This window comes from Empidonax traillii, unplaced genomic scaffold (assembly GCF_003031625.1).
Source record: "Empidonax traillii isolate 1590-97213 ecotype Southwest subspecies unplaced genomic scaffold, ASM303162v1 scaffold144:size1428860, whole genome shotgun sequence".
NCBI lineage: Eukaryota > Metazoa > Chordata > Aves > Passeriformes > Tyrannidae > Empidonax > Empidonax traillii.
Window position 1 is genome coordinate 1,285,064 of NW_020955337.1, and position 9,512 is coordinate 1,294,575.

A 9,512-nucleotide genomic window follows, 5' to 3' on the forward strand; every position below is an offset into this window, starting at 1 on the left:
TCAGGGTCAGTGCTGGATGTGCCCAAGAAAACATTGTTCTTCTCTTCCTTCCCGCCCCCTGCATTTGTATGTCTCAACTTTGAAGACGACAAGGGCTTTTCTGCCAGCCATGATGAACAACAACTATGGGCACATTGTCACGGTGGCTTCGGCAGGAGGTCATTTTGGGACTTCTTTCCTGGTGGCTTATTGGTAAGTGATTTTTTAGTCAGCACGCTTCTTTTTTTTTTTTTTTTAATTTTTCATCATCATCAACTAATGAAAATTTTTCTCCTATTTTCTCTCCATTACCAATCCAGACTTTTGCTTAGCAAAAAAGGTATCCTTCTCCCTTCTCCTTACAATATAGTGATTCTGTGATTTGCTGTAGTGTTGTCAAGTAAACCCCTAGGGAGTAGTTTTTGATCCTTTTACCTTTGTGGCAGTGACTGTAGTGTATAGAAATAGAATCATCAAGGTTGGAAGAGACCTTTATGATCATGAATTCCATCTGTGAACCCAGCTCTACCACTGCAACCCCCAAACCACTAAACCCCATCACCCAGCACCAGATCCAGAGACCTCTTAAACATCTGCAGGGATAGTGACTCCTGACCTCCCTGGGCACCCTATTCCAGTGCCTGACCACTTTAATAGTGAGAAAAATGTTCTAATATTTAATCTGAATCTCCCCTGTCTCAGCTTAAGGCAATTTCCTCTTGTCCTCTCACTGCAGGTACGGTACAAGAGACTGGTCCCCAGCTCACTGCAGCCTCCTTTCAGGGAGTTGTAGAGAGAGATGAGGAATCCCCCTGAGCTTCCTCTTCTCTGGTCTAAACAACCACAGCTCCCTCAGCCATTCCTCATAGGGCTTGTTTTCTAAACCTTTTGTGAGCATTGTCGCCCTTCTCTGGACACTCTCTAGCACCTCAATGTCTTTTTTGTAGTGAAGGGCCCAAAACTGAACACAGCTCTTGAGGTGTGGCCTCACCAATGCCAAGAACAGGGGGATGATCACTTCCATAGTCCTGCTGGCTACTCTATTCTCGATACAGGGCAAGATGCCATTGGCCTTCTTGGCCACTTGGGCACACTGCTGGCTCACGTTCAGCTGCTGTCAACCAGCACCCCAAGTCCCTTCCTTCTGAACATCTCTCAAGCCACTCCTCCCCTCAGCCTGTAGCATTGCATGGCGTTGCTGCGACCCAAGTGCAAGACTGGCACTTCTCCCTATTGAACCTCATGCAGTTTGTCCTCAGTCTGTTGATCAAGTCTCTTCAGACCCCTCTGCAGAGCCTTCCTACCCTCAAGCAGATCAGCGCTCCCACCCATCGTAGCGTCATCTGCTAATTTATTGAGGGCGCACTCAGTCCCCACGTCCAGATCATCAGTAAAGGTGTTAAACAGGACTGGCCCCGGTACTGAGCCCTGGGGACATTGCTAGCAACTGGCTGCCAGCTGGATGTGACTCCATTCACCACTGCTTTCTGGGCCCGGCCATCTAGCAGCTTTTCTACCCATCAAAGAGTCCACTCATCCAAGGTGTGAGCAGCCAGTTTTTTCTAGGAAGATGCTGTGAGAGATGGTGTCAAATGTGTTACCACACCCACAGCCTTTCCCTCATCTACTAAATGGCTCACTTTTTTATAGAAGGAGATCAAGCTGATCAAGCAGGACCTTCCTTTTGTAAATCCATGTTGGTTAGGCTTGATCCCCTGGTTGTCCTGCATGTGCCATCTAATGGCACTTAGGATGATCTCTTCCATAACCTTGGCTGGAACTGAGGTTAGGCTGACAGGCCTGCAGTTCCCTGCATCATCTTTTTGACCCTTCTTGTCAATGGGCACTACAGGACCCATAGATTTGTGAGTGTCTAACTGGCACAGCAGGTCACTAACCATCTCCTCCTGGATTATAAGGGCTTCACTCAGCTCAGGGAGCTGGGTATCCTGAGCCAACTTGTTGATATTAAAGACTGAGACAAAGAAGGCATTTAGTACCTCTGCCTTTTCCTCATGCTTTCCTCATTTCCCCACTCCACTACCCTCTCTGCTACAAATGATGGAGACTTTTCTTGACCCTCCTTTTGCTGCCAATGTATTTATAGAAACTTTTATTGTTGCCTTTAACTGTAACAGCCAAATTCAGTTCTAGCTGGGCTTCGACCCTTCTAATCTTCTCCCTACATGACCTCACAGTGTCCTTATCGTCCTCCCAAGTTACCTGACCCTCCTTCCAGAGACGATAGATTCTCTTTCTTTCCCCTAAGTTCTCTATTTAACCAAGCCAGTCTCTTTCTTCAATGACTTATCTTTCTACACATGGGGATAATCTGCTCCTGAATATTCAACAATTTGTTTTTAAAGCACATCCAGCCTTCCTGGACTCCTCTGCCCTTCAGGACTGGCTCCCAAGTCAATCAATCTCCTAAACAGGCTGAAGTCTGCCCACTGAAAATCCAAGGTGGTAGTTCTGCTGGTGCCTCTTCTTACTTCACCCACTATTGAAATCTCTGGCATTTCTTGGTCACTGTGCCCAAGACAGTCACCGACACCTCATCACCCACTCGTCCTTCTTTGTTCACAAACAACAGGTGTAGCAGGGCACCTCCTCTGGGAGACTCATTTAGCAGTTGTGTTAGGAAGTTGTTAGGAACCTCTTGGAGTGGCTCCTCTCTGCTGTACTGTATTTCCAGCAGACATCTGGCAAGTTGAAGTCGCCCATGAGTACAAGGGCTGGTGATCCTGAGACTTTGGCCAGCTCCTTGTAGAATGACTCGTCTGCCTGTTCATCCTGGTCTGTAACAGACTCCCACCATTATGTCTTCCTTGCTGACCTTCCCACTGATCTTCTGCCATCATGGCATAAAATTACTTTTCTACATCAAACATGTCGGGAAAATCACGGTGCACGCACAGAAAACCTATTAGATCGCATATTGTCATTCTGCATCACATCTAGCCTTCTATAACAGCAACTCCAGAGGCAGCAGTCTTCCCCTGGGAACACTCCTTCTCAGACAGTCACTCCCTGTTGGCAATGTGAGAACTCCCCAGCCAGGGATTTTAGTGGGATTATACTGTCCAAATCAATAACAGTCAATAAACTGATTCTCTGGTTCTCCTTTCCTTGGAATTGACTTAAACTAGAGGCACACACCTATTCCTGTGGCAGGTTGTTCCTCAGTTTTTCTTGCATAATGCACCTCTATTTCATAAGTCACTCACAACTGTTACAAGATGCTCCCGTGTGGTATAAGAAACAGTAGAGGGTTAACCTTCTTTTCTACCCTGTCTGTCATTAATTTTAGAGATTCAGGCTGCGTTCCTTCTAAGAATCTTTTCACATGGGTAAAACAGAATGTCTGTCTATCAATGCATATCAGTTATTGTTTTCTAAGATTTCCTTAGTCTGTTTGAAAGCAAGGTGACTTTTTTCGAGACATCCGCTGTGCATTCCACAATTAGTCCCCAAACTGCAATATCTAATCCAGCACTACGTCCCGGCACAGAGGAAGTTAGAATTAGTCTCTGCCCTGTCTCTCAGCTGGATTACATTATTTGGGATTATTTTGCCTCATAGCCTGTACTGTATCATTGTTTAGCCCATTTGCAATTGTAGGCAGTTAGAAACACTATTTATAACTTCTAATTTGTGCTTTTTTCCCCTTCTGCAGCTCGAGCAAGTTTGCTGCAGTTGGATTTCATAAGGCTCTGACAGAGGAGCTGTCTACCCTGGGAAAGGATGGAATAAAAACCACGTGCCTTTGTCCTGTTTTCATAAACACTGGATTTGTCAAAAACCCCAGTACCAGGTAACTCAATGCTCTGCCTTCCTGTCCCTCCTTCTTTGCACCAAGGCACTGCATAATATCCCCAGCTTCAGGCCTTCTATTCCAACTGAGTGTATAATAGCAGTGTATAATTGTCTAAAGGAGTGTCCTTTAACCCACATAATGGTTACATTTGAATTCCCTGAGTCTGTGCATACGTGAAGCATCCTTCTGAAGTTTGGTACCATCCCTTTCTACCACCACAGCTCTTATGTGTGTGCTTTCCTTTGCAGGCTTGGAAAGATTTTGGAGACTGAAGAAGTCGTAGAGGCTCTGATGGAAGGAATAGTGACCAACCAGAAAATGGTTTTTGTTCCACCCCAGCTAAACATTGCTTTGCTTTCTGAAATGTAAGTAGCAAAAGAAAATGAAAAAAATGAAAAAAATGGGAGTGGAAGCAGCAACAACTACCTGAGTATACGGGGCTCAAACTTGTAACATCTGAATCAAAAGTAATTTAATTTTATGGGAAACTGCATTTTCCACTCATGGTAGTAAAAGATATAGTTTGGCAGCATAGGGAAACCCTGAAATGACAGCTGGAGAGAAATAGTTTACATTCAGCCCAGTTTAATTTATTTTATATTCAGTATTGGACATTGTTATACTTATTAATCCAGATTTGACATCAGTATGCCTGTAGTGACTAGATGATGTGTAATTGTCTGCAGGAGACAGTATTATGTATTAAACAACCAGCCATCTAAAATATTTTAGTATGAGAACACATCACAAGGTAATGAAATAGCAGAGGTTCTTTCTAATGAGAACACACACAAAGATTTTTTGGAGCCCTCTCATCCATTAGGTCCTTCTAATCCACTTGCTGTAGATAACTGTTCTCAGTGGAGAGTTCAACTGCTTTACAGGCCAATAAGGAAGGAGAGGGAGAGCAGGACAACACCTTTTCCTCACATATCATTATTTTCCTCGGGCTTGCAAACAACACTTTCTCTGAATCAGCATCATTCCAGAAAGAGCTGAGGACCTGCTGCTTATTAGTGTTTGTTTCTTCATGTCAACACCAAAGATTGAGGTCATGGAGGCTGGGGATTTTGCTTCAAAAGGCTCTATTGCTCTTTGCCATGTAAAGCAAGATTTGTCCTCTCACACATCTTTAATATGCAGTGTAGCTGCTCTGCTGAGGAGGTGTTATTATCAGAGCTCCAGTTTCAAATCTGTAATTCACATCAGAACAACTAAGCTAACTTCCCAGTTAACTCCTGAATATTTCGTGAAACACTTGGTAATATCTTGCTTGCAAATCCCGACACCAGGCAGTCGGAAGAAGTTTTTCATTTGTTTACATCTCCAAGAGCTGCTTATTGACAGTGCAAGTCTGCAGAAGCATAGACAAGTCAAAACTAATGCTGTCAAAGCCCTTAGGTAACTTTGCTTTTTTGTCTTAATTTGGGACAGGGGGACAAAGAGATATAACTCTAAAGAGAAAGAATCCCAGGAGAGGAAACTGCACCTCAGTTTTAACATCTCATCCTTACTTAGGCCTTCCTTCTGCTTTTCAGAGCATGAAACGTGTAATGCACACATATATCTGTACAGTATTGAGCCTTCCTGGGTCCTGCAGCAATATTGCAACCCAAATACTGCCCAATAGATACCCAGCATTGGAACTGTCCTAACAGGACTTGGCTGGGACTGGAGTTTAATTAGTCAGAGATTGATGAGAGCTATGCGTTCTTTGGAAATAATGCCCAGTTTAAGACTTAATCTCACTCTGTGTCTGTGCATGCATTCTGGTCCCAGACCAGCTCTTCCCTCACCTGCAGTGCCACTTTTTCCCCTAATTTAATTTACTATCGTACGCTTAATTTCATGTTATTATCTCTTTCAGGGTGTTTCCAGAACGTGCCCTGAATGTCCTGAAGAAGCTCGCTGTTCCAAAGTTTGATGCAATCATTGGGCAGAGAAGCACCCAGTGAAAGCCAAGAATTGGTTCCTGTTTCGCAGTGGAATGAGTGAAAACAGAACATGTGCTGAGGGTAGTTCAGCTGGTTTGATACAGAACACAGATGGGTGCTTCCAGGCCACTGTTTCCGAGCACACAGCAGGGTTTATCCCACACCTGCAGCAGAAACATACCTGCATAATATGAAATGTTAGCAAAGTAGAGATGCAGCTCTATAAAGGCTGCTTTGAATGTATGTCACATCGCCTCTGTCTTGTAGTGTTGAGGCAGACAGGAATTCCCACAAAGCCTGTATTTGGGAAAGCAATGCTGCCTACTTGAGTGCAAAGGGATTGCCTGAAAATATGTTAATGTGGACTCATCCCTGAGCAAAAGCATCTTGCAAGAAAAAATTTATACAGCAGGTGGGTGGCCTGTTTCACCTCAATTTATATTTTTAAATGTAAAGAAAAAGTGCTCTGATGAACACTTACAGTTTCATGTGCATTTGTAATGTGTATTATTGAATTATTTTAATTAATTGTAATACTGAAATAATGCAGTCTTGTTTGTAATGTACTGCCTAATTACATCGATTATCAATTATGCCTTAGCACCATCAACACTCCTTATTTGAAATAAATACGTTTTTCTAACCCAAAGGTGTCTCTCAGCAGTGAAGACAGGAAGTAGGTCCAAGAAAAGACAGCAGAGCAAGTGCAATAATGAAAGGGTCAGCCAGAGCCTGCCAAACACCAGGCCAGGCTGCAGGGATGAGGCAGATCCTGTGGTCACACCAGGAAGTCACATCAGGATCAGTGAGGTACAGGGCCAGGCATGGCACACCACCAGCACAGCCCACACAAGGGCTGGGGCCAAGGCCAGGCCTTAAAGGTGGGTGCCAGGGCAGAGGGTACACAGGGGAAGGCTCCAGGTGAGCCTTCACACAGCTCCTCATCACAAGCCAATGTCCTGATCTGATGGGACCCACCTTGATCAGGAGGTTAAACCCCCAAAGGTCTTCAGCCTGTGGTACAAGAGAGCAGCACCTGATGAAACACGGGTCAAAGACCCCTTTGGAGCACAGATTATCTGTGCACCTACTTTGTGCAACTCCCAATCACTGCAGGGACTTGCTGGCTCGCAGCCATCTGAGGGAGGCCTGAACTTTGAACTTTGGCACAGTTGGGATCCATCCCGCTCACCTGAGCATTTCTTGTTGTCCTGCAAACAGGTTCTTCACAAAAGGTTGCAACATGGTCTAGTGATTCCGAGGAAAAGGCTCATAAAGACCCCTGAGATAGACAAGTCAACATCCCGATGACTAGGCCCTCTTGTCATACTGGCTTCAGAAGGACACATCAGACAAGATATTTGGCTTCTCCTGGCACACCATTCGCACTAGCCTTGTGCATTATTCAGATTCTTGCGGCAGCATCAAATTGGAAGACACAAATCCATCTAGGGAATGACAGACAGCACTTTCCTGCAGAGTGTGTTTCTCAGCATACTTGATCCTAGGAGAAGGGAGACTGTGTTCACTCCTGTTTTGCCAGATCTAGTCCAGTCTCTCAGAGCCCAGAGGAATCACTGGGCAAGGCAGCTTGTGCAGTACTTCTTATGTGGCTTCAGTTCTTCTCTGTGTCTCCTATGGCTGCAAGTCTTCTGCTTGGAGTAAAGAAACTTGTGCAAAAGCAAGGAGTTAAGCCTTCATCTCCTGAATGCCAGTGACAGAATTGATTCATTAGGCCTCCCAGGCTTCTCAGTTCTCTTTTTGGCCACAGCAGTCAACAGAAGCTTATCCCATAGTCTGGTCATTATTGGTGCCCAGCAGGAGCCTATGTGAGCAAGCTTCATACAGTCACCTACAGCCGAGTCCCAAATTTGAAGAGCAATATCTCACACCCTGGCTTAGGAGTCATTACGAGTCAGGCTGGTGACTCTGGCCTTGTGCTCTGCCTCCTGCTGAGGTGTCTCTTAGAGACAATGGTTCTATGCCCTGCCTGCCTCCCCTGTTTTGGCCACGGCACTGGCTGGAGCCCTGTGCCAGGAAAATGACAGCACCTCTGAGTGGTGCAATTAGGGTCTGGCCCAAATGCTGATGTGTTAATTAAGCAGAGAATGAAGTTCCAAGAGAAAAAGAGGAAGTGCCTAGCTTGGAATGTCTCTGCTGAAGCTGACCCAGTCTCTCATAGGCAAGGTTAGCAACAACGCATCCAAACCACCAGGACAAAAACAATAGTTTTCAAGAAGTAATATCTTAACTGGAGATGATTTTGGTCAGTTGGCAGATATTCATGAATCCCTCACTCTTCCCCAAGCAGCTCAAAAATATGCTTAAATAAAATGATGAACGTGACTCTGATACATCTAGTTTTCTAACTGAAAAGCAGTAAGGTCAACAATCCTTTTCAGGTAAGACCATGCAGTTACATTGTTGGAGCTGGAAAAAAACACTTGAAACTACTTTTCTCCTGTTTACTATAAGCACTCCTGTTCTGGTTAAGGTTCTGAATACTCCCTTACACACAAGCAAGTTGTGTGATTTAGACTCAATTAGAGAAGGATGACCCAACTCACACAGTCAATGCCGTTTTCCAAAGGACTTGAGGAAGCTAAGCAGCCATAGCATAAGATGGAAGGTCTGAGTATGAATCACTAGTTAGGAGACAGAAAAAAAGAGAGCAACCAGGCAAGAGCTCACCTGTGGAGTTCCACAAGTTGAACAGACTTGTCTCATTTAGCTTTCTTTAAGTGACCAGGAAGACGAAGGTATGGGACAAAGTCTGCTGACAATGCACAGATACATAATGGAAGGAAGAACCACGGAGAAAACCACTCAACTCATGGAACTGAGCGACTGCACAGTCGCAAAGCAGAATTTGAGACAAACACAGAGTTGAGGGGAAATTCGAGATGCTTTTGCCAGTAACTGGATGAGCACTTTTGTTGCCAGTTGTGTCCCTCCTGCACGTGCTGCAGACGACAAATAAGAACAAGAACCACTCACGCAGTGCCGGCAAAAGGGCACCGGAGAACTCCTTGCGGGGCTGGGCGGAGCAGCCCCCCCCGGCTCCCGCCCCCAGGCGCAGGGGTGGATCCTGCGGGGAACTGACAGGACGAGCAGTGAACGCTGAGACTGCCGCGGGCAGCTGGTAAATCAACAACCCACGCCCTCGTCAAAAGAGACTAAAGTTCAGTTCGGCCATCAGAGGACCCTCGGAAAAAAAGCAATGAATCTGTTTGTGGAAACTTTCCTGTTCCTGGGCACGCTCGCCTACTCCTACCTGGAGGCTTTCGTGAAGCTGTTTGTCCCCGTGAGGAGGAAGTCTGTCAGCGGAGAGCTTGTGCTCATCACGGGTGCTGGCCATGGCGTCGGCAGAGCGACCGCCCTCGAGTTCGCCAAGCGCCAGAGCAGGCTGGTCCTCTGGGACATCAGCAAGGTAATGGCACAGCTCGTGTCCTCGCTCCTTCGCCTCCGAGCCCCACGGGGTTCGAGAGCCTAAGAGGGGCATCACCACATTGCATCCACAGCAGATCCTTCTTTCCCCCTCCGCTGCCGTCGGCTCACGGCCGGCTCTGGCGGGGACGCTGAGCGCCAGGAGGGGGTTTGGCCCCGCTGGCAGCGGAGGATGGAGGGCTCTGGGTCCCACAGTTCCTCGGTGCTGCTCAGCGAGGGAGCAGGCACCGCCTGGCAGAGTCCCTGCGAGAGGGAAGGAAGCGCTCGGAGAGCTGCTGTTGGAAGCGCTGCCCGGGCTGGCGGGCAGAGCGGGCTGAGAGCAGCAGCCTGGTTCC

The 9,512-nt window shown here is 46.4% G+C and overlaps 2 protein-coding genes across 2 annotated transcripts in view; both read left to right on the forward strand.

Moving 5' to 3' along the window:
• The window catches only part of LOC114057742 (estradiol 17-beta-dehydrogenase 11-like), an 11,887-nt gene extending 5,791 nt beyond the window's left edge, over positions 1 to 6,096 (forward strand). Inside the window, exons 4-7 of the mRNA XM_027884392.1 lie at positions 86 to 192; positions 3,656 to 3,793; positions 4,045 to 4,161; positions 5,664 to 6,096. Coding sequence (XP_027740193.1) covers positions 86 to 192; positions 3,656 to 3,793; positions 4,045 to 4,161; positions 5,664 to 5,751 — 450 coding nt within the window. The 3' untranslated portion in view covers positions 5,752 to 6,096. The remainder of the gene's footprint in view (positions 1 to 85; positions 193 to 3,655; positions 3,794 to 4,044; positions 4,162 to 5,663) is intronic.
• A 2,773-nt stretch (positions 6,097 to 8,869) lies between these two features.
• The window catches only part of LOC114057741 (estradiol 17-beta-dehydrogenase 11-like), an 8,076-nt gene continuing 7,433 nt past the window's right edge, over positions 8,870 to 9,512 (forward strand). Inside the window, exon 1 of the mRNA XM_027884391.1 lies at positions 8,870 to 9,160. Within this exon, the coding sequence (XP_027740192.1) occupies positions 8,951 to 9,160 (210 nt within the window). The 5' untranslated portion in view covers positions 8,870 to 8,950. The remainder of the gene's footprint in view (positions 9,161 to 9,512) is intronic.